The sequence below is a fragment of the Pinus tabuliformis genome, chromosome 2_1, assembly GCF_031772625.1.
Source record: "Pinus tabuliformis cultivar Carrire ecotype Pingquan chromosome 2_1, CPIR1, whole genome shotgun sequence".
NCBI classification, from domain to species: Eukaryota; Viridiplantae; Streptophyta; class Pinopsida; order Pinales; family Pinaceae; genus Pinus; species Pinus tabuliformis.
The window spans coordinates 667,252,200-667,276,729 of record NC_142299.1 but is presented as its reverse complement, the minus strand read 5'-3'; the positions used below and the strand labels follow the sequence as shown (position 1 = coordinate 667,276,729).

General features: G+C 40.5%; 1 protein-coding gene across 1 annotated transcript; it reads left to right on the top strand.

Annotated features, from left to right (window-relative positions):
- Nucleotides 1–474: 474 nt before the first annotated feature.
- Nucleotides 475–24,203, top strand: LOC149202361 (uncharacterized). The gene is made up of 3 exons (XM_089401567.1): nt 475–1,754; nt 2,502–4,122; nt 23,919–24,203. The coding sequence occupies exons 1-3, from the start codon at nt 475–477 to the stop codon at nt 24,201–24,203; spliced, it is 3,186 nt and encodes a 1,061-aa protein (XP_089257693.1).
- Nucleotides 24,204–24,530: the final 327 nt, after the last annotated feature.

The window sequence follows — 24,530 nt, the reverse complement described above, 5'->3', positions numbered from 1 at the left end:
ATCACATGAATACATTGACTCTGCATCTATCCATGCATCCTCTGCATCATCTCCACTGAATTTTCACAATCCCACCTCACTCATCTGCTCACTTCCTCCCCCTTCACCTGTGGCTCCTCCATCAAGAATCACTTCGACTCTGGCCACCCTATCATTACATTCGTCTCAATCCCCCCCCCGCTACTCCCTCCGCCCCCGTCTGAAGGACAGAGGACCGGATGCTGTTGGGCTTGACCTGACTAGCATGCCTATGTCCCTCAAGAATTCTCGCGGCAGACCCTCTCGCATCTCCAAGGCAAGGCACACTGCTGATGAAGAAGTTGCCCTCGGGCGACAGCAGACTATTTTCAGGGCCCTTAGAGCAAGGAATGGCCCATCCCCCTTCCCCTCATGAAGTTTCTCTCCTTCAATTGCCGGGGGTTTGCTAGTTTAGCCAAAAAACTAGCGCTTAGGAGATTGCTCTTATCATCTCAGATGGACTTTATATTTCTTCAAGAAACCCTCTGTCTAGCCGAACCTCTCATCCATACTCTCTCTGCCTGGCTCCCTTCCTGGACCTTCCATGCACTGGATGCGTCCGGACGATCTGGGGGATTGGCCATTGGGGTAAATAACAGAGTTGCGGAGATCAAGAATACTTTTGGAGGAAGGGGTTTTATTGGACTTGACATTAGTGCTCATTCTGCTGTAAGAGACATCCGGATTATCAATGTATATGGCCCATGTGCAGACCGTGCCAATTATTGGAGGTCCTTACTTGAATCGGAACTCTTCCAAGCAGACAACATTATACTTGGAGGAGATTTCAACTTCTCGCTTGGATATAGCAAGTCCTGGGGACACTCCGCCCAGGTCGATACCCTTACAGATACTATATCCAGCCTTCTAGAGGATCATCACTGGGTGGATATACCGTCTGCTAAGCTTCAATATACATGGTCAAATAACAGAAGCGGAGACCAAAGCCTTGCAAGGAGACTTGACAGATTTCTTATCAAGGAACCTTTGGTAAACGATCTCCCCACAGTTCGTCAATGGGTTGGATCGGGAGGCATTTCAGATCATAGGCCTATCTTCTTAGAAGCTGAAGACCTAAACCATAAGATCAAGAGCCCTTACAAATTTAATGCCTCTTGGTTACTTGATCCCTCTTACATACAATTGGTACATAATTTCTGGCAATCCAATGCCATCAGAGAAGGAGAGGACATCTCAGTGGGATTTGTAAGGAAACTTAGAGAACTCAAACAGATCACCAAGAACTGGGCACATCAAAAGCGCATTCAGGATAATCAGACATTAAAAGAGGCTGAAAGGGTCATTATAGAATTTGAAGAATCATCAAATGGGACTTTCCTCTCCCCTGAAAGCAAGGAGAATTACACCTCCCTAATTGCAAAGCGCTCACAAATTCTGAAGGAAAGGGAAGAAAGCTGGAGACTTCGGAGCAGAGCTATTTGGCTCACTGAAGGGGATGCAAATACTAAATTTTATCACAAGTTTGCAAATGGCCACAAAGTAATAAACACTATCTGGGAATTAAGGAACGATCAAGGGGACACTGTCTCCTCTCAGCGGAATCTGGCCAGACTGGCCACAGAGCACTTTAGAGGCATATATAAAGCCCCTGTAGAAGCCAATATCTTGGAAATCATGAGAGTGGCTGAGCTCTTCCCCAGATACATTGAACAAGAAGATGCTGAGGAACTACAGAAGGAAGTGACCATGGCAGAACTGGAGGCTACTCTGAAATGGTTCAAAAAAGATAAAAGCCCTGGACCAGATGGTTGGACCATTGAATTTTACCTTGCGTTCTTTGATCTCTTGGGTAATGACCTCCTAAAAATAGTTGAAGACAACAGAAGAAGAGGTCGAATATCCTCAGCCATTAAATCCACCTTCATAGCTCTCATCCCCAAATCGAATGCCCCGAGCACTTTCGATGACTTCCGTCCTATATCACTCTGCAACTGCCTCTACAAGATTATAGCTAAGACCATTGCTAATCGTCTTAAGCCAATTCTATCGCACCATATATCCGCTGAACAATTTGCATTCCTTCACCATAGACAGATCCACGAGGCCATAGCCACTGCCCAAGAGCTCATGCACACCTTGCAGATTAAGAAACAAAAAGGAATGATCCTTAAGGTGGATCTGTCCAAGGCTTTTGACAGAACTAACTGGTTATACTTAAGGCTGCTGCTCACTCACCTGGGTTTCCCCTATGTCTTCATCAAATGGACCATGAGCTGTATCACTGATGTATCCTACAGTGTATTACTTAATGGGGAAGCTACCTCGTTCTTCACTTCAGAGCGGGGCCTCAGACAGGGATGTCCACTCTCCCCTCTGCTGTTTTTACTCATTATGGAAGGGTTGAGTAGAGTTATTACAGCTGCGCGGGACAGACAACAATTATCTGGTATTAAACTTGCGGACAATCTATACCTCACTCACCTATTATTTGTTGATGATATCCTAATTTTTTTGAATGGCAGTATTGGAGACTCCACTATACTCCATAACTCTTTTCTACTCTTTCAGCAAGCCACAGGTATGAAGATTAACGACAATAAATCCACCATCACTACTTTTGGCTGTACAATACATGAAATAGCATATGCCAATCAGCGATTCCCTTTTATCAACTTGACCTTGTCAGAAGGTATAAAGTATCTTGGTTTCAGACTGAAACCTAATGGATACAGAATTGCTGACTGGTTATGGCTTATAGCCAAGGTGGAAAAGAGACTTCAAGTATGGTATCACCGATACCTCTCTCGAGCTGGCAGACTGATACTTATTAAAGCAGTGATTGAAGCCACTCCAGTATACTGGATGGCTCTCACATGGATTCCTAAGGGCATTCTCAACAGGTTACAACATATATGCAGTAAATTTCTATGGAAGGGCCACCAACCAGGCAGAATATTTGCCTGGGTAAAATGGGACACCATTGCTAAACCCAAACGCTGGGGGGGATGGGGTATCAAAAGGCTCGACCTTTTCTCCAGGGCTCTGGCTGCCAAACTTGGATGGCAGCTCCTTACCACTGATGGACTTTGGACTAGGGTAGCATATGCAAAGTATATCAAGCCCCTGAATGTGTTGGATTGGATATGCAGTCAACATGGAACAATTCATAACATATCCATCATATGGAAAGCTATCATCGGTACCTTACCCTTGTTACGAGAAGGCTTAACTTGGCGCATCAAAGCAGGTAATGCGGTCCGAATAGGACTGGACCCATGGGTCGGATGTGGAAACACTCATAGACTCTCTGATGGCCTCATTGGACATCTTAATGACAGAGGTATCATCAACATCATGCATATTGGCGACCAAGCTAACTCCTCTTTTCTCCAACAGGCCTGGACCAGCGCTCAAGCTTTAGATATTCCGGCACAGTGGCATAATGAATGGGCAGAGTACACGGATGCGCTCACTCAAGCTCATATCAGGCTTACTGAAGGACCTGACGAAATTATTTGGGCCTTTGCAAAACATGGAGCATATACCCCGAAGCTTGGCTATCTAAAACTCATGGAGCCACATAAGCCTCTAATTATCCACCCCTCATGGAAAGCATTATGGAAGCTCAAATCAGCCCCGCGTACTCGTCTGCTTATGTGGAACATTCTCTTTGATAAAGTACCAACAGGCACAAACCTTATGAAGAGATCCTTCCACGGACCTTTCCGCTGCCATCTCTGTCACCAGGAGGAAGAAAGCACTGTACACCTATTCTTGAACTGCAGCATCACTTTACAATTTTGGCATGCCCTCATTTCCCACCTCCCGCAATTGAAAAATTGGCATGGCCATAGCTTAATGGATGCATGGGAGAACTGGAATCATGATCACTCGGGGAAGTCCATAAATATCCCGCTGCTTGCATGCTGGGCAGTCTGGATTGCCCGGAATCAGGCTATTTTTAACCTTAGATCCCCCCATTGGCCCACTATCCTTCTCCATACCATTGCAGATTATAACATGATACCGGATGATGAATCCACAGGCCCTGTCCGCATCATTAGACAATTGGATATTGACAAGTCCAAACCATGGGCCTTTTTTGATGGTTCAGCACAAGATGTGGGCTGTGGAGGAGGAGCAGTTCTATATCTCAATGAATCACACAGCTACAAAATTCAAATCTTCTTAGGTAGAGGCACTAATAACTATGCTGAACTGTGCACTGCAAAGCATATCATTCACTTTGCCATACAAAAACAATGCAGACATCTCCAATTGTTTGGTGACTCTAAAATAGTTTGCAATTGGCTGACTGGTGCATCTCATTGTAATGCATATTCGTTGAGACATATATTAGATGAGGCAAAGAGACTGACTACTTCCTTTGAATCATTTGCTTGTCGTCACATCTACAGGGAACAAAACACCATTGCAGATCAACTCTCCAAAGAGGCAGCGCACAGACAAGGAGAAAATTGGCTGATACAGGAGGAAATCGAAGAGTCATACTACTAGCATTATCACCGACCCTTTGATGATCGGATGGATAATGGGCTATAAAAGCCCACCTTCAGAACTTCACTTGTTTTTTTGTTGTCAATAGCCTATATATATCTCTCTATGTCTAGTACAATACAACACTTCTTCTTTTGATATAACAACATTATATGGCTCTCTGCGTAGAGCAATGGACTCTTTTTTGAACACTGTACAATGTATAGTTTTGGACTGCTCCCTGCGAGGAGACAACCTACTTTATTTTTGTTTAGCTAGTACTGCAGACTGATCTTGTCAGGCACTGCTGCCTTATATGAATGCTTCGGCATATACAAAATGTAATTTCTTAACTTTAATAGAAATTACGACTTTTTCCCAGGGGAAAAAAAATACATGTATTAATAAAATTGATTATATGTATTTCAAAAGTAACGATATTATGATATTTAATTTACAATTTTTTATTTTTTTTATTACAAACCTTAATCCAAATATTATAATTTAGTTATATATATTTCAAAAATAATATTCTTATATTATTTAGTTTGCAAAATTTTATATTACAAATTTTACAATCTTCAAAACTTTTATATGAAATATAACTTAATACTATATTCATTGAAAAAATTAATATACCAATATTTTGTTTTTAAATATAAATAATTATTGAAATAAAATAATTATAAACAAATAAATTAAACTTCTTATTTCAAAACATGTAAGATTAAAGAAATGTTGAAGATGATCAAATGTTTATCTCACACACTAGATCTCAAAGTTCTATAAATAATTTAACTAAAATAACTACTGATGATTATCTTTATTTCAAAAATAACAATAAAAATATTATCTGTGGTAGGATGAGTTCATGGGCAGAGTTTTCTCTGAGGCATATCAATTTGTTTGAGAAACTGGTTCATTTGGCTTATGAAAAGTATTGACAAATTGGATTGAGAATACTACAAATCGTCAGGTGAGTTTCTCCCAGAGTCGAAACTGATTGCTAAAGAAGGCGTATGAACTTCCTGCGTAATCATATTCTGAAGCCGTCGAAAATAGCACGATCGAGTCTGCAAATAAGAGATCATTACAGTGGCTAAAAACCACAATATTTCTTCAAGAGTCCGAATTGCTGAAATTGAGCGAGGTTTTTCTTACATTCGGTCTGAGGGTTATTGTCTGAAGAAGAGAAAATAATTTTTGGTGATGTAACTCTATTCCGACACAAAGATCATATCGAAATTTATACGTATTATCTGTTAAGGTCTTGTATTGACACAAGAAACATTATAAGGAGCACAGTTTGATAACCGAAGTTTGGTTCAGGCCCAAAACGGATATGTGAGTTTTGCCTGTGGAGAATTCGGTCCTCAAAGGGTACTTAAAGTATGTTTCGAAGGTAGCCAAAACCAGATTGAAATTACCATCGTCGATGTCTTTCCCATACGCTAACATTGTTAGAGTGGACAGGCTTTGCGATTAACAACGTCGTTACACCCCGTTTCTGGGATTGGGTTCAGCTCACTAGGGTTTTGATTGTCAGTTTCAAGGAATAAAGAAAAGTTGAAGGACTAGTATAATAGGTTCGCTAAAAAGTAAAGGATAAAAATTGGAGTAAGGAATACAGAAAAGCTGAAGGACCAACATAATAGACTTCGGTGAAAGGTTTATCCTATCATATCTGGATCAAAGGTCAGAGCGCTCATGTTTGTTGAATCCACTAAGTGAAATTTTTCTATAATTTAATCCAAACTCTTGTCCATAAGTCGATCTACCCACATTATTGCTAAGAAGTGAGAGTACAGGTGAAAAAGCGAGTGTCCAGAACGGCAGGCAAGCCTTAACCCTAACTAGTGGAAGCAAGCCCCAATTCCGATAGCTCCGACAACTGCATATGTTCCTTCTGACACTCTTTTGTTAAATTTATGTTGTTTACACTATGATTACTTCCCGTCACATGCCTAATCCTCCTCTAGCAAAGGGAGACCAAGTAAAATTACACGGGAGAGTATTTATGAATACATTGAATATGTAGAGAAGGAAGGGAAAACCAATTTAAAATAGAACTAACGACATTGTTCGAAAACAATCACAAATCACTAGAAAAATAGAATAATCTTGCTTGAGAATGAACTCCAAGGAATGAAAGGTAGGATTCAAGAAATAGAACACAGTAAACAATCAATGATGGAAGAAAATGACACCCTGAAAAGTGAGATTAAAAATCTAAAAGAACAACTAAATAATGCCCAACCCTAAATAACACAGAGAGTAAATTAGATATTAAACCCATAAAAGAGGAAATTAACAAATTGATTGAACTCGACCATGAGTGCAATAAAAGAGCCTTACACCTTATAATTGTTGGTATAGAAGAAAAAAACAATGAGGACACATTAGAAATAGTAAAAGAACAATTAAAAACAAAATCTCAAATTCAAACAACTTATATCACAGAAGCAATCAGGGTAGGAAAGTTACTTGAGAATAAACATAGACTAATATGTATTAAGGTAAGCTACAATGACCATAAATTAGATGTAATCAAGAAATCCTTGATCCTAAAGGGAACCAAAATCTTTATAAATGAAGTCCTGATTCCAAAAGACCAAGATGAACTCAGGAAAGAAGTCCAAAAAGCGAGGCAAGAAAAGAAGGGAAATGGGCTATCATTAGGAATAGAAAAGCTATTATTCGAGATAGAGTCCAAACTACGAATGATAAATAGGGATTAGGATCACTCAAGATCCTCTTCTGGAACTGTCGTGGTTTTCCATGGCATAAAGGTCCTATTTTAAGTTGGATCCTGAGTGATATTGACCTTATTTTTCTAGTTGATAATTCGAAACATGATGAACCTAGGGTTCCTCACCTTGATGGATTCATTCTTTGGTATTCTTGGAATAAGAAATCCTCTCGAAGGGGCTTGGTGGTATAGTATTTTATATTAAGAAAACTATTTCTTCTCACATCTAGCTTCGTAATATCGACCCCTTCAATGAGTATATTTGGTTCAAAATCTCTTCTTCTTCCTCCAATAGGATTTTTCTTGCAATCTTCTATTTCACCCCTATCAAATCTACCTCCTATAAGAAAAACAACTTAGATAAGAATTTTCCTTTCACTACCTTAGAAAAAGACATTCATAACCTAAGGAACGAAGGTAATATCCTTTTGATTGGGGACTTCAATTCTATGACTGCTACCCACCAAGCTATTATGTTAAGTAACCACTTTAACCCTAACCTGTTTTGGCATGAAAAAGATGATGTCGTAGCTACTAGACTTAAGAGAACCTCTAAATACAGAACCAAAAAATTATTTTGCACTGAGATCCTCAAGCTTTGTAGCTCCGTTGACTTGGTTATCTGTAATGGTATTAGCAAGTGGCCTTCCTCTGGCTAGATGACTTGTTTACATGGGTTGGGAAATAGTGTTGTGGACTATGTGATTTCAGACACCCATGTCCTTAACCATATTACCAACTTTGAGCTTCTTAATGATTTTGAGCCTGACTCTGACCACTGAACTTTGTCTTTAACCCTCGATCTAGTTATGCATACTAGTCTGATGGAGGATACAAGTGAAATCCAAATTTACACTCATTCCAATGAGATTAATATAGACCTTTTCTTTAAGGAATTAAATAGATATTTAAGTTCCTGTTGACAGTGTTGGATCCACCAACATTCAGGGGATCACCTCGGTATGAAGTCCCAACTAGACCTCACATGGTTTGGTGTGGGATTCCCATTTGGTATGATGTCCTGGTTTCCATTATATTAAAGATTTTCCTCAGCTCTTACTTGTCAGCATAGGAAAGTGGTCTTCTTTGTCTTCGAGTAGTGAGGTTCATGTGCTTGGTGATTGCTAGTGTTACTTGTATCAATGGTTCTTTCACCGTAGAGGGAGAGGGTGGGAGTGAGTCCCAAGTCAGATGGGAGGAAGCCCCAGCGCTGTTAGGAACACAAAACACAACAAGACGTGCATAACTTTCGGAGGAGCAGTCCACACGGATGCAACAGTCACAACACACAAGGAAAGATAACACGTACAACATAAAGTAGAGGAGTCTGCGCGAGTGTGACAGTCGTTATAGAAAGCTTATGTGAAATATTTTTATAATGTCCAACGAGGTTACCAACATGTGCAGGACAACGTTAACAACTCATACAACACATTTTCATTAATATATACACACTACAACAATTGAATGAGTTCAAGTTTTAAACATAGGTTAAATCAACATGCATTACAAGTGTTCAAGATTAGTCTTACAACAATTACAACACATGTGTGAAAACGTGTTGGCTTGTTAGCAGGCTTCTGAATTAAGCAAAAGTTCCAAGAAACATCATTACACCATACATCACTAACCCCATGGGTGAGGCGTTGGAGCCACTACTTACTCCACAAAGTAAAGATTACAGACTCTGAAGGCTATGTGGGAGGAGGTGAGGTGAAAAGTCCTTTACATGTGCAAATGAGGGGGTATTTATAGCCAAGGGTGAAACTGACCCTTATGGTTGTTCACCTTCCCTCATGATTGTTTGACTTATACGACCTTTTGGCTTCACATGACCCTTGATATGAAAAGTGGGTGTCTTGCACTTCCATGTTACATTACATTGATTGACATTATGGCCCACACTAGAGATGTGGACGACATGACTCATGACAAGACTCGACATGGCAGTGCTTGTACATTCATGTTGTTGTTGGTGTGCATGTTGAGCTGCAATGTTGCTGGGTGATAGATGTCTTCATGGTGTGTCACAACTTCACCTCCACATGGAAAAGTGCACAAAGTCTTTGATGGTTGTTGGGTTTGCTTGATTTTGTATTTGCACATTACTCCTTGCTTGTATGTTGGCATGCTTGAGAGCTTCACTCGTTCGCAAAAAGTGTAAGTTCGTCCGTTCATCTGTTTGTGAACACATCTTGCATGTTCGCTCATCCGTCCGTCCGTGAACACATCTCTTGCATGATCATCCATTCGTAATCACATCTCTTTGCATGCATCATTTGTTCATCTATTGGTAAACATGTCCATCTGCATGTACTCGCTTTGTTCATTCCATACATTGTCCTGCCATGTTTGTTTGTGTACCTGTATCTATAGCCACTCATGACGAGTGACATAAAATCCATAAATCTGCTAATCTACCATGATGCATGATAATTTCGGATGCAGGTGATCGGGAGAGAAGACAAGGTTGTGAGCTTTGAGCTGGGATGGAGGCTCCGGGCACTGTTTTGGTGAAAACTGTGCAAAAGTCACTGGGATATAGTGACGGGCAATCTGGATCAACAGAGGCTGTACATGGGGTCTGGCTCAGCTGGAGGACAAAATTGCACAATTTTTGGGAGGAGGAGTGTGGGCTACGAGAAGGCTGGGCATAAAAGTATGGGCAATTTTTGGTAGGAGCCAGCAACGGGAACCTTGCATCCAAAACTGCGCAATTCCTAGAGGGAACTGGCAGATGGTTGTTGGGACCTTGGCAGAAAAAACTGTGCAATTCCTGGAGGGAACCAATAGTTGGCTGCTGGAAGCTTGGCAGCAAAAACTGCACAATTCCTAGAGGGAACCAGTAGTCAGCTGCTGGGACCTTGGCAGCAAAAACTTTGCAATTCCTGGAGGGAACCAGTAGTCGGCTGCTAGAAGCTGCTGGCAGGAAAATTTGTGTTGATACTGGGAGGCTGGACTGTTGATCACCTCTATGCAGTTTCTGAGTTGAGCAAACTGCTGGGTAGTAGAGGACTTGCTCTTGAAATCTGTGCAGTTTTTTGGGTGAGAAGTTGACTGAATGACTGGAAAAAATGTGCAATCTTCTGAGGGAGACAGGGATGGCCATTGGGTGTATGTCTGGCCTGTCTGTGCAATTTTCTCAGTCAACGGAGTGGGAAAGGTCTGCAACCTCTACACAATTTTTGAGCGGAATCAGCCCCAAGGTCACTGCTAGGTAAAATTCTTTGATTGACCAGCAAGTAGGTTGCTTGAAATGTCTTGCTTGGTGCTTCTAAGCTGTTCTGGGTGATAATCGATCGAGTCGAACGCAGGGTAAAGGTCCGACTATCAGAGGGTGATATGGTTGTCAGATTTTTAGCAAAATGACTAAGTGTGTGAGTGAGTGAAAAGGTGCATACGTGAACTTGCAAACACACACTCACATGACTTGATGACAAGACAACTCAAATTATCCAAACATACATGATCAACATGACTGACCAACGGTGCAAGTCAACAAGTGCGACACTTGTGATTTATCATTGGATGATTGCGATGACGCTTGCATGACAGTGTGTATGACTCCATGTGTGAGTGTGATAGTTGTTTACATAGCGAACACAACATGTACACATGAAGCAAAAACCTTATGTGTGACCAGAACATGGTTGCAAGCATGACATTGACATCAACATGCAAAATTTGTCTACGAATGATGAAGCAAGGTGGCAACGAAGACTTACATGATCTCACGGAGTGATCTCAAGTGTGTGTAGACATAAAGTAAAATTATCAAAGGAGGCTTCGAAATTGGATGTAGGGCAAAATTCTAGAGGGTGTTGTAGCCACTACAACACTTGGCGACACACTGGTAGAACTCCAACTTCTCTGTTTTGGTTCATTGACAGCATAGGGCCTTGGTATTTAGGGAGTATTGAATCCCTGTGCGGGTTACTTTAGCTTCCCCACTTACCCCATGGACATACATGGTTCATGTTTTTCCAACTCAGTCAGACACAACAAAAGTTCAGCTTGATCACAATGTTTTGAAATTGAGAAGGGTAGTTTAGTTCGCAAGTTGAAGATTTTCAGAGTATAAGTTTTCATCTCTGGTGTTTCTTTGCTACCAGTAGGCCTAGACAGTACCCCGATGGAGTCACACAGGAACAAATGAATTTCTCCATTGCCAATGAGCCTGCTCAGTACCCCGGTGGAGTTGCATGATTCACCTCACTGAGTAGGAAGCCTTTCTCTTCTTTCTCCTTTGTATTTTTAAGAGGAAAGTGCATAGGCACTTATTTATTTTTGGGGCAGAAGAGGGATCCAAACTTAATCAGAGTAGAGAGGTTGTTCCTTTAGAGAATCATGTAAGACTTCTGACGTAGGTTTTGTCGTTTAGATTTCCCCTTCTCTGTTTCTACTAGTTGGATGAGCTTGAACACATATAGCAGAAGGCTAAGTACATGAGGCTTCCTAGTGACACAAGTTAATGGTTGGAACAAAAATTCCCTTGTAGACGGCTTGTATTTTTCGTCAAGACTTCATCAGCCAAAGGTTATAACCAAGCACAAAGAAGATAGACACAAGACTGGCCAAGTGCTGTAGTGTCACAAGTCTCTTCATGTCTTAGCCACATACTCATTCAAAATACAGAACTCCATAGATGGCAGCACTTATTTTTGGAAAACAAAAATAATAAGGTATTAAGAAAACCAAATAAAACGAAAACAAAAATAGTAAGCAAGGTAAACAAAATGAAAACAAAGAGTAGCAAGAAGACTATGTAAATGGCGTGGGGCACATCTAGGCCTACTGGAAGTGGTGCTTGAGATCTTGGTGGTTGACAGGAAGGTTGTCAACCCTCCCGTCAAGTAATCGCAGATAGTATGTATGTGGGCCAAGCTTCTCATGGATTGTGTATCGAACAATCCATAGGGACTGGAACTTCACATGCTTTCCTTTGTCTTAATGGGACATATCCCATTTCAAGACCAAGTCACCAACACCAAAGTTAGATTTCCCTGCAGATTTCTTATCGAACCATCTCTTGATACGGTTTTGATGGAGTGTAATTTTTTCTTTTGCTTTCATCCTTTCCTCCTAAAGCTTGTGGAGTGTATCCATCCTACACTGAAATAGCTGATAGGGCTTGCCTTGGGATTCTTGGGCTAGTTGAAGTGCAGGAAAGTAGATATTGGGTGGAAGGATGGCTTCTTTACCATAGACTAGGAAGTATGGTGAGGTATTCAGAGATAGTTTGGGTGTTACGTGGTTATCCCATAATGCATTCGTCAGGGCAGTATGCCAATTGCGTTGCTCAGAGTAAACAATCTTTTTGATTATGTTGATAAGGTTTTTATTTGTGGATTATATGAGACCGTTTCACTATAGGTAGTAGCTAGATGAGTGTTTCAACACAATAATTTTTTTAAATGAAAAATAATAAATTTTTAAAGATGAAAAGTACGTTGCATTATAAAAAACAAGTGATATTGAAACGCCAAAGCATGAGATGATGTTCTGTTGGAGGAATATGATGACCTCCTGGTCATTCACTTGTTTGAGCGGAACTTCTTTTGTCCACCACGTGAAGTAATCAATTACTGTTAGAACGTAGTGGTGTTGTTTTGACGAATGTGGGAAATTTTTCCCGATGATGTTCGGGCCCCATTCTTGGAATGGTTCGATCACTGCAACAGGGTGAAGTGAGTTTGTTGACCTTTGTGCTCTGCTGGCACATCGCTGACAGACTGGGCACTTGCAGGCATAAGTGTGTGCATCCTTAAATAATGTGGGCCAGTAGAGACCAGCTCGCATAACTTTATGTGCAGTGGTGTTTCCCACAAAGTTAACCCCAGCAGGTCCATCATGCAAATCTTGTAATACCTTCTCTGATTCATGTGCCTCTAGGAACCTGAGCAAAAATCCATTGTTGTGCTTCCTGTAAAGAACTCCATGCACTGACTGATATGCTAAATATTTGAGGCACAACTCCCTCTTCTGTCTGAAGGAAACGTGAAAGCGTATGGTTCCATGCTCAAGGTACTGGTAGACATATGCATACCAAGAGGTTTCGTCTTCAGTGGGTGTTTCTCACCCTATATCATACATCTCAACTTCCTGCTCCCAGTCGACGAGATCTTCTTCACCCTCCGGTGTAAGCACTAGTTCAGCTGCAAGTCTACAGAGCCCATGTCCTTTGACCATGTGAATTGGCTTGATTTCAAGATCATAATCTTGCAACCCTGTCATCCAGTTTGCACGTCATTCACCCACTTCTTGTTTTGCAAGCAGTGTGCAAACTTCTAGGTGAGGGATGTAGACTATGCAGTGGTTCTTCAGCAAGTAGGGCCTGAAGTGTTTCACCACATTGTAAGATGCATATGCTTGCTTATCAATGGTGGGGTAGTTGAGTTATAGTCCCTACATGCTTGTGCTCATGAATGATATGGGACGTTCATTTCTCATCTCATCCTTCTGAGTGAGTACTGTAGTGAGCGAATTATTGGAGGTGAAGGTATATAGCAGGAAATCCTTCTTGGAGTTTGGGCTATAGAGTGTAGGTGGTTCTACAATATCCTGCTTGATACAGGTGAATTCATACTTTTCCCTCTTGCCTCAGCTATAGAGTGCATCCTTCTTGATCATGTCCTACATGGGTTTGAATATATGTGCATAATCCGAGATGAACTTCCGGAGGAAGTTAATCTTGCCCAAGAAGGACTGCATGGATTTATTGTTGGTTGGGTTAGTGATCTATGTAATAGTCCGGACCTAGTCTAGATGAACCTTGATCCCAGTTTTGGCAACAATGTGTCTAAGAAGGTTCCCCTTAGACACTGCGAATATGCTTTTTTTGGGAAATAAGGAAATCCCATATTTCTGGCACTGCTCAAAAATTTTCTTCAGATGGTGTATGTGGTCCTCACATCTCCTTGGGAACACAATAGCATCATTGAGGTATACCACTACACTTTGTCTGATGAGTCCATGAAAAGATATGGCCATGGCATGTTGAAAGGTTGTGCCTCCATTCACAAGCCCAAACGACATACATTTGTATGCGAACGTACCCACTTTGTACTTAAGGTAGTCTTAATTCTATCAGGTTGTGCTACTAGAACCTGATTGTATCCTGAAAAATCGTCAATTAGGGAAAACATCTGTGCCCCAGATACTGTTTACAAAATGTGGTCCATAGATGGCATGGGGTAGTTGTCTTTATTCGAGGCGCGGTTCATGTTCCGGAAATCAACACACAAGCAGATTTCCTTGGACTTCTTGTGTACAAGAACAAGGTTTGAAACCCACGTGGAATGAGAAACTTTATATATGATCCATGCATCCAATAGCTTGGTGATCTCTTTTTGTATGAGGGGTTCAAGTGATGGATGTACTTTCCTCAGCTTTTGCTGATATGGCTTGACCCCTTCTTTGATTGGGATGATGTGTTGGATTATCCACGTGTCATAAGTTTTCAGATCATCTTAAATCCACGTGAACACATCTTGGCACTGCTTGAACAGGCGGACAAAGGCTTGCCTCTCTTGCCGTGTGTAACATGTGCCGAGATTGACCAACTTTAGGTCTTTTTCTGTTCCCAAGTTGATTAGTTCATGCATCATGGTGGAGCTGTGGGTTTTGTTGTTACTCAACCCCTGAAAATGTTCTTGTAAGTCATAAAGCTTCTCTAATGATACCACACCTTTCATGATGAGTTGGCCTTTCCTGTTACCAACTTTTGCTTACAGGGATCGCTCATGCTCTTCATTGTCTATCACTACATCTTTGAAGACATCAGCATTGGCCATGAAATACAGTATCTGTTGATCATCATTAAATACACGTAAGTTAGTTATGTTATTCGAGATAGATGGTTTGTATAAAATTTCAATAGTAAATCTATCCCTAATTAGTGATATTCTGGAAGCTGCATTTGCCATAGTATTGACAGCTGCATTATGTGTATGTGGTACAACAATGATGTTAATTGCTTGGAAGTTAGAGATCAATCGCCATACCTCTTGCTAGTAACTTTTGAGATGCAGTGACAAACAATGAATGGTGTTACGTACTTGTTGTTAGGTCCCTATAATACTAGTGTAACCCCTTATTGTTATTAGTGCAACCCCCTTATTATATTGTTGTGCCCAAGTAGTCCCCATATTGTTATTATTGTGCCCCATAGAAGCCCACTATTGTTATTATTTTTCCCTTACATTATTATTGTTATGTCGGCTTTGATTACATTATGACCCCTTACACTCCTATATATAGAAAGAAGGCCTCATCATTTGTATCATCCAAGAATTGTTCATTTGTGTAATGTAAAGGAGGTTTCCCCCTTGAAGAGGCTAATTTCTAAGGCATTGATCTTTCTTTTCTATCTTTGTGTGAGCTGGTTTCATAACGTTTGGTATCAGAGATTTGGATTCTAGGGTTTCATTGCTCCAAATAGGAAATCGTGGAATGTTTGATATAAATTTTTTCTACGACATTTTAGAAGCTAAAGCCAAAACCCATTTGATAAGAAATCAATCTAAACCTTAGCTCCGAATTTCAGATCTTGTATCGCTATATTTTCAGAGATATGATCTGAGGAAGTTAGGGTTTTTGCAAGCTCCACAATCCCATCTCAAATTGGTCATTGTGCAAGTTTCGCTATAATTTGTTTTCTACGAAGGTGCACAGTCTAAAATTAAAACCCGTTTTAGCCGAAATCATGGTGAAGCTCAAGCCCAAATTGCAGATCTTGTTGTGCTATATTTTCAGAGATATAGTCCAAGACATTTATGGTTTCTGCAGTCTCCCAAATTACATCCCAAATAGGTGACCTTGGGAAAATCGTCATAACCTTTTCTCTGAGCATCAGATTGAAATTTAGTAAGAATATACAGAAAGACAAAGGATTGTAATTTTTTGTGTATTGTTTTGAGGTCTGAATATTGTAACAGTAACATGTGGCGCTTCATACAAGTTCTCTCTACTGAAAAAGGATATAAGCAGGTCATCTTGGGAGATTGGGCATAACCTTTTTTTGGAGAATCCAATTTCAATTCGATTGGTGGCATTGGAAAGAGGATGCAGAGGGCTACGATATGTCATAATTTTAGACCTTGGAGATCCAAAATTATAGAGTTATATTCATTTCAAGATTGAGCTCCTAAAATCATGAAAATGTGATATGAGGAAATTTGATGGAAAGGATCCATTAAATTGGATACTATAGATGGAACAATATTTTGATCTACATGATGTATAACTATTACAAAAGGTACGTATTGCATCTTTATATTTAGATCGAATCAATTTTTATGGTATAAAGGGCTTTGTTCTTGTAAACCACTTGTCACTTGGTCAATTTTCATGGAGGAAATGATAGCACATTATGAGGATACAAAGAGAAACACCTTCTTTAGCCAATTGATAAATCTCAAACAAAAGGGTTCAATGGAAAAGCACAATGAGGACTTAAAAAAGTTGAATATAAGGGTAAATTATATTCCAGAGAAGAAAATGATTGATTTCTTCATAGGGACTTTAAAGGATAACATTCAACATGAGGTTCATCTTTGGGAACATGATTCATTGGAGAAGGCATTTAGGTTGGAAAGAAAAATTGAAAGCGGAATTATGGAAACAAGGAATCCTACCACTCACAATTATAAATATGGAATTTTTTTTTCTCCTAGCCTTCCACAACCAGAAGGTTTACACCACAACAATTGGAAGAAAAAAGAGAAAAAGGGCATTGTTACATTTGTGATAGCAAATACACTAAAGGTCATAAGTGTGCTGAGAAGAAATTATTTTACATAGATTGTGAAGATGAGGAAGAAAAGGATCAAGAAATATCAAAAGAAGAGGATATACACTAGGAACCAACCCTAGAGAAAGAATAAATTAATCCTATCATATCTTTTAAAGCATTGGCAAGAATTACCACTCCTCAAACTCTCATGATAGAAGGACATATTGAGAAGAAAAAGGTTCAAGAAGTGAAATATTAGATCAAGCATTAAGAAACAAATTCCACCATATATTGTAATGCATTGGTAGGAATTACCACTCCTCAAACTATCAAGATAGAAGGACATATCAACAAGAAAAAAGGTAATAGTGTGATTAATTCGGGCAGTACCCATAATTTTATTCATTGTAAGATAATAAAGGAATTGAATTGCTTCCTCTATCCAGCACCAGAGTGTCAAGTGATGGTTGCAAATGGAAGAACCATAAATTTCTCTGGAAAGTGCCATAATATCAAGCTATCCATGGGAGAATATGTCTTGAATAGTCCAATGCTTTCCATTCCAATGGGTGGTGCTGATGTTGTACTAGGAGTCCAATGGCTACAATCTTTGGGGAAACTGGGAAATATAATCAGCTCTAACGACATGACAAAGCTTCTAAAGGAAGAACAACATGGCGTAATTGCACAATTATGTTCACTAGAGGTTCCCATGTCGAAATCATCTATTTCTCCAGATCTCCAAAAAGTCTTGGACAATCATTCCAAGGTATTTGAGACTCCCAAAGGCCTCCCACCTATTTGTGATCATGATCATGCTATTTATTTTCCAGGAAGTGTTCCTCCAAACATTAGGTCTTATAGATATCGGTTTGCACAAAAGAGTGAAATTGAACGTATGGTTGCAGAATTGCTAGAGGTTGGTATAATTCAACCTATTCAAAGTTCTTTCTCTACTCCAGTAGTATTGGTGCACAAGAAGGATGGATCATGCGGCATGTGTCTAGATTATAGAGAGCTCAACAAGCTCACTATTAAAGATAAATTTTCCATTCCTCTCATTGATGAATTATTGGATGAATTGCATGGAGAAATTTACTTCAGCAAGTTGGAACTTCATGTAGGATATCATCAAATCAGAATGAAGACTGAAGACATTACGAAAACAACATTTAGAACTCATGAGGGTCATTACGAATTTTTGGTCATGCCTTTTGGCCTTACCAATGCACCTTGTACATTTCAAGGTTTGATGAATTCCATTTTCAAACCCTTCCTTAGAATTTTTTTTTAGTATTTTTTGATGATATACTAATCTACAACAAGTCTTGGAAGGCTCATGTTCAACATGTTGATAGAGTGCTCAGACTATTGGATGAAAAGCAATTATATTTAAAAACCTCCAAATGTTTCTTTGGAGTACAAGAGGTGGAATACTTGGGTCATATTGTATTTCATGAAGGTGTTAAGGTAGACCCAAACAATTATATGCAAAAACCTCCAAATGTTTCTTTGGAGTACAAGAGGTGGAATACTTGGGTCATATTGTATTTCATGAAGGTGTTAAGGTAGACCCTCAACAACAACAAGTTCTCCAACTCTTAAAGGATAACCTCACTTTGGCATAGAATCAAATGAAACAACAAGCATATCAACATCGCAGTGAAAGAAGTCTTGATATAGGTGACTGGGTATTTTTATGAATATAACCATACAAAAAAATGTCCCTCAAGCAAGCTAAGAATGATAATAAATGATCACCAAAGTACTATGGTCCTTACAAGGCGCTGTAAAATATTGGTACTATGGCATACAAATTGGAGCTTTTTGCTTCTTCTCGAGTGCCCCCCATTTTCCACGTTTCAGGCTTAAAGAAGTTTATAAGTGACAAGTTCCCAGTTCAAACAATATTGTCGGAACTTGATGAGTAAGAAAATATCATATTGGAACCTTCAGCAGTCATGGAAACAAGAACCTAACAGCTACAATATCAATCAATTTCAGAGTATCTCATCAAGTGGAAGAACTTACCCATTGAAGATTCCACATGGGAGGACAAGAATTTTATACAGAAGCATCCATAACTACTCAAGCATTGATGACAACACTTTTTGAAGGAGAGGGGCATGTTAGGTCCCTATACTACTAGTGTAACCCCTTATTGTTATTAGTGCAACCCCCTTATTATATTCTTGTGCCCATGTAGTCCCCATGTTGTTATTATTTTGCAACATAGAATCCCACTATTGTTATTGTTGTGCCCTTACATTATTATTGTTATGTTGGCTATGATTACATTATGACCCCTTAGACTCCTATATATAGAAAGGCGGTCTTGTGATTTGTATCATCCAAGAATCGTTCATTTGTGTAATGTAAAGGAGGTTGTCCCCTTGAAGAGGCTGATTTCTAAGGTGTTGATCTTTCTTTTCTACCTTTTTTTGAGTTGGTTTCATAACACCTGTTGTACCACTATCTCTAAATCACCTACCACTTTGAGCGTGAGCATGTTGAGGCTGACAAATTTTTGCAAGCCTAGCATGAGTGCCTCATACTAAGAAATGTTGTTCATGCACTCAAACTCCAAGCGACTTGAAACTATATGCTTCTTGTTGTTTGGGTCGATCAAGACACACTTGGCTCCTGAGCGGTCCTGTGTCTTTGATCCGTCAAAGTACATGGTCCACAACTCATCTGTACACAGACCATTTGACACGCTTGTACTACTGCTATTGTTGTTTCCACTGCTTCTACTACTATTATTGCAATGTACTATACATGCTTCATTACCATCAGTTGGGCAAGGAAGGAGGCCCAACTGCGTGTCTGGTGGGGTTGGAGCTGGCTATGTAGGATAACACCCCAACATGGTTTCCAGGAGGCAGTTGCCAAACATGAGTTCTACGAAGACCAACGGTTCATTCTCGCCATTAAGGCGAGTGACATTGTGCCTCATACACCTCTCGGATATTGCCCAGATTTGATTGTTTTTCCCTTATACGAAAGTCACATGTGCGACCAGTTTGTTGCAAAATATCCGTTCAGCTTGCTAGACCAGTCTCTATGTAGTAGTAAACCATATGCTTCCGGTATGTCCACAACAACAATGTTGATGCATTGGTGGAATCGACTGTCATGAGATAGTTGGATGATCACATCTTGAAGTTCACCAATGGCTGGTATAGATGTTTAATCAAGTTGGATGATTTGTGTGGATGTCTTGCTCCATTGTGCAATTATATTTTTAGCAATGGAGAACAACATGACGTTGGCTACCATGTCAGAATCAACTGAGCACTTGTGAACATTAAAATTAAAAACTTCAAATGAGAGCAGTAATGGAGGGAAAATTGAGTTTTATTCTTCCATCCGAAGTGTGTTTAGCACAGTGGAAAGTGATCCAGGAGGTGTGCTTGCTCCCTTGCTGGTAGAGGACGCACTGTCCGTTATTGTCTATCCCAATGTGCTTAGTAGGATGTCTCGTTAACTCTGGATCTTAGCTAGTTCGAACAAACTAATGTTCACACAAGTTTTCTTCATGTAATCCATAATGTTGTAGTCCAGAGGTGGTAGACTCATCGAGGTGTTTAGGGTAAGACTGAAGACTGAGTGTTTTATAGTTTTCTACTCATGGTCGTACTCTTGTCTATCGCCATCTTCCAAGACTTGCTTTGTGTTTTCTTCTATGGGGTGGCTAGTGGATCAGCCTTTCTCAACAATATTCTTAACTAGGTATGGATCCGTAGCTCGCTCTGGGTCTTTAACTAGGACCAGAACTAGGCATGGAGAAGCTCAATCAACTCGATCGCTTCCCCAACTGTAAGCAGTTGCCCCTTTACTCCTGTGATTGTAATAGTGATTTTTCTTTGGGGGTTGTTTCTCGGTGTTCACCTTTAGTGCTGCTTGCGAGCACTGATACACGTTCATCGCATGCCGAAAACTTGATGCTTCATCATGCACAACATCTTCATCATTATCTGTGTCTTTTGACTATTCCTTCATATTGCTTCCTGCATCAAATGTATGACTGCATACAAAGCTTGCGAATCACTTCTAGTTTGAACAAGAATTCTCTGGGTGATGTTCTTCATGGAATGAAAAAAGTTTAGAGTTTGTGCACTGATCGAGCTAGAACATAGAGCTCTATGCAGTTTTTTCAATGAACCGGTTGCTACCTGATGACATGCTTCCTTGTTTCTTCCTGGGTAGATGGTTTCTTGCAGACGTGTCCATTTTCTATTGTTTAAGCTCAGAAACTTTTTTTGTCATGTTCTTGACGAGGCGAGTGAGGTTTTCAATATCATTTGTTTCCTTGTCTCTACATTTCCTCGCCATCGCCTGGGACTTTCTACCTGTGTATTTGGAGTCCTTTGTTGGTTCATCATCCTTTATGACTCTAATCATGTGCAAGAATTTCTCAACAGCAATAGCCTCTTTATAATTTTCCAATACTGTTGGTTTTGCAACTCGCTTGACAAACTGCATAATACTGGTCGGTAGTGCAGATGTGTAGTAATCAACATTGATGGAGTAATGAGGTTTGGTGTCTTCTTTAAACTTGTTCAATATGCATGTAAAACTCTGATTGAAGTCTTTTACCTTTTCTTTCCCCTCCATCTTCAGGCTTCCCAATTCTTTGAGTAACATGGCTGGGGTCTTGTCATCAGCAAATTTGTCAAGAAACATGCGTTTGAACACACCCTAGTTCTATATGGAGTTGGCTAGAAGGTTGTGATACCATACAATTGCGTGATCGTCAAGGTACATGGAAATAATTTACATGCTATGTCGTCATATCATACCTCAAGGGTCTGTAGCTATAGGTAGAAGTTGTGCAAATGGTCTTCTTCCTTCACATTGCTATCAGGGTCGAACTTGATGTTCATTCTCTATGCCCGCTTTGGCATCTTGCATAAAGAACTCGGGAAGGCCAATGGTCCCTGAGTCATCCATTCCATATTTTGGTTAGCCATCTCTTCTTCTTCTTCATCCTCCTCCTCTTATTAAGAATCTGACGATTCCAACTCTGAGTCTGTTGGTTCGTCTCCTCCTCTGCCTCCTCCATTGCCTTCCTCTCCACCTCCAGTACCAAAGTCTGAGCCTAAGATCACAAGGGTGTCTCATTCCCCCTATCGGAAGGCCAGAGGTTCCTCTCCGTCTTAAATAGCTTTTGTCAGACCTTCAAGAGTGGCAAGAACTTCTTCTTCCACTGATGATACAACAACCCCTATGGGAGTGGTTTTTGGCTTCCTTGATGTGTATAGAAGATGTTGTATTCCTGGGATAAGTCTGATAGAGTGAATGTGATGGTATGGAATTTCGTGTTCAGTCCTAGGAGGTGAGAAGTAACCAACTAAAGATTCACACATAGGTGAGACAGAGTGTGAGTTACTCCCTTGATGAGAGTGTGAGAGGACGTTCATGCATAAAAAATTGGTGGCCCTCCTTCTAGTGCCATAAATGTTGACGGTGCTGGACCTGACAACATTTAGGGGATCACCCCGGTATGAAGTTCCAACTAGACCTCACAACGTTTGGTGTGGGAGTCCCATCTAGTATGATGGCCTGATTGCCATTATCTTAAATATTTGCCTCATCTCTTTCTTGTCAGCATAGGAGAGTGGTTTGCTTTGTCTTCGAGTAGTGAGGTTCACATGTGTGGTGATTGCTAATGTTACTTATGTCAATGGTTCTTTCACCGTAGAGGGAGAGGGTGGGAGTGAGTCCCAAGTTGGATGGGAGGAAGCCCCAAATCTATTAGAAACACACAACACAACAAGACATTCACAACTTCCAGAGGAGCAATCCACACGAATGTGGCAGTCACAACACACAATGGAGGAGTCTGCGTGAGTGCGATGGTCGGTATAGAAAGTTTACGTGAAAGGTCTGTCTGATGTCTGGGGAGGTAACCAACACAAGAAGGACAATGTTAACAACTCATATAACACATTTTCATTAATATATATGCATTAAAATAATTGAATGAGTTCAAGTGTTAAACACAGGTTAAAGAAAGATGCATTACAAGTGTTCAAGATTAGTCTTACAACAATTACAACACATGTGTGAAAACATGCTGGCCTGTTAGCAAGCTTCTGAATGAAGCAAAATTTCCAAGACACATCGTTACACCATACATCGCTAACCCTGTGGGTGGGGTGTTGGAGCCACTACTTCTAAAATAAAATATTACAAACTCTCAAGGCTATGTGGGATGAGCCGAGGTGAAAATTCCTTTGCATGTACAAATGAAGGGTATTTATAGCTAAGGGTGAAATTGACCCTTATGGTTGTTCGCCTTCCCTCATGATTGTTTGACTTCCATGACCTTTCAACTTCACATGACCCTTGATATGACAAGGGGGTCTCTTGGACTTCCACATTACATTACATTGATTGACAGTATGGCCCATAGTAGAGATGTGGACGACATGACTCATGACAAGACTCGCCATGGTAGTGCTGGTACATTCATGTTGCTACTGGTGTGCATGTTGAGCTACATGGTTGTTGGGTGATGGATGTCTTCATGGTGTGTCACAACTTCACCTCCGCATGTCAAAGTGTGCGGGGTCTTCAATGGTCATGGCTTCACTTGATGTTGCATTCGCACGTTGCTCCTTTGTTATATGTTGGCATGCTTGACAAAATCGCTTGATCACGAAAAGTGCATGTTTGTCTGTCCGTCCATTCGTGAACACATCTTGCATGTTCTCTCGTCTGTCCGTCTATGAACACATCTCTTGCATGATTGTCCGTTCGTGAGCACATCTCTTTGCTTGCATCATTTGTTCATCTGTTGGTGAACATGTCCTTTTGTATGTACTCCCTTTGTTCATCCCATTCGTCATTGAGCCATGTTTTTTTTGTACTTGTATCTGCAGCCACTCATGATGGGACGAAATCAAATCCATAAATCTCCTAATCTACCATGATGCATGATTTTTTTAGATGCAGGTGACCGGGAGAGAAGACAAGGTTGCAAGCTTCAAGTTGGGATGGAGGCTTTCGACACTACTGGTGAAATCTACACAGAAGTCATTGGGAGATGTTAATGGGGAATCTGGATCGACAGTGACTGTCGGCGGGGTCTGGCTCAGATGGACGACAAAACTGCGTAATTTTTGGAAGGAGAAGTCTGTGATGCGGGAAGGCTGGATAGATAAAATCTATGCAATGTTTGGACGAAGTGGGCAGTGGGAGCTTGACAACCAAAACTGTGCAATTCCCGGAGGGAACTAGTAGCTAGTTGTTGGGACCTTGGCAACAAAAACTGCGCAATTCCTAGAGGGAATTGACAGCAAGCTATTGGGACCTTGGTAGTAAAAATTGCGCAATTCCTAGAGGGAACTGGCAGTCGGCTGTTGGGAGCTACTAGTAAGGAAAAATGGCACTGATGCTGGGAGGTTGGTCTGCTGATCACCTCTTAACAGTTTCTGAGCTAACCAGACTGCTGGGTAACAGAGGGCTTGCTCATGAGATCTATGCAGTTTTTTGGGTAAGCATTCGGTTGGCTGACTGATGGGATGGTTGGAAAAAATGCATAATTTTCCGAGGGAGACAGGGACG